The sequence below is a fragment of the Cariama cristata genome, unplaced genomic scaffold, assembly GCF_000690535.1.
Source record: "Cariama cristata isolate BGI_N322 unplaced genomic scaffold, ASM69053v1 scaffold23614, whole genome shotgun sequence".
Classification (NCBI taxonomy): Eukaryota; Metazoa; Chordata; class Aves; order Cariamiformes; family Cariamidae; genus Cariama; species Cariama cristata.
Window position 1 is genome coordinate 4,038 of NW_009612659.1, and position 337 is coordinate 4,374.

Consider the following 337-nt stretch of genomic DNA (forward strand, 5'->3'; position numbering starts at 1 on the left):
AAGTGCATCTCCTGGAGAGCCCCAGGACAGGCCACCCTCATCCCATTGATGGATACCGACCCTCTTCTCTCCTCCCCATCCTCGGCATGCAGGACCGCTGGGCTATAGCCCTCCCGACGCCTTCAAGGTGACCATTCCGGTGCAGAACAACTACATGTACGCTCGCATGAAGAAGAGCTTGCCGGAGCTCTACGCCTTCACCATCTGCATGTGGCTGAAGTCCAAGGCCCTGGCAGGGCTCGGCACCCCTTTCTCCTACTCTGTCCCAAGCCAAGCTAATGAGATCGTCCTGCTGGAGTGGGGCACCAACCCCCTGGAGCTGCTCATCAATGACAAG

At 58.8% G+C, this 337-nt stretch overlaps 1 protein-coding gene across 1 annotated transcript in view; it reads left to right on the plus strand.

Moving 5' to 3' along the window:
• Window positions 1-92: 92 nt before the first annotated feature.
• Window positions 93-337, plus strand: part of LOC104160582 (neuronal pentraxin receptor-like) — a gene marked incomplete at both ends in the record, with an annotated part of 731 nt that continues 486 nt past the window's right edge. Inside the window, one exon of the mRNA XM_009698741.1 lies at window positions 93-334. Coding sequence (XP_009697043.1) covers window positions 93-334 — 242 coding nt within the window. The remainder of the gene's footprint in view (window positions 335-337) is intronic.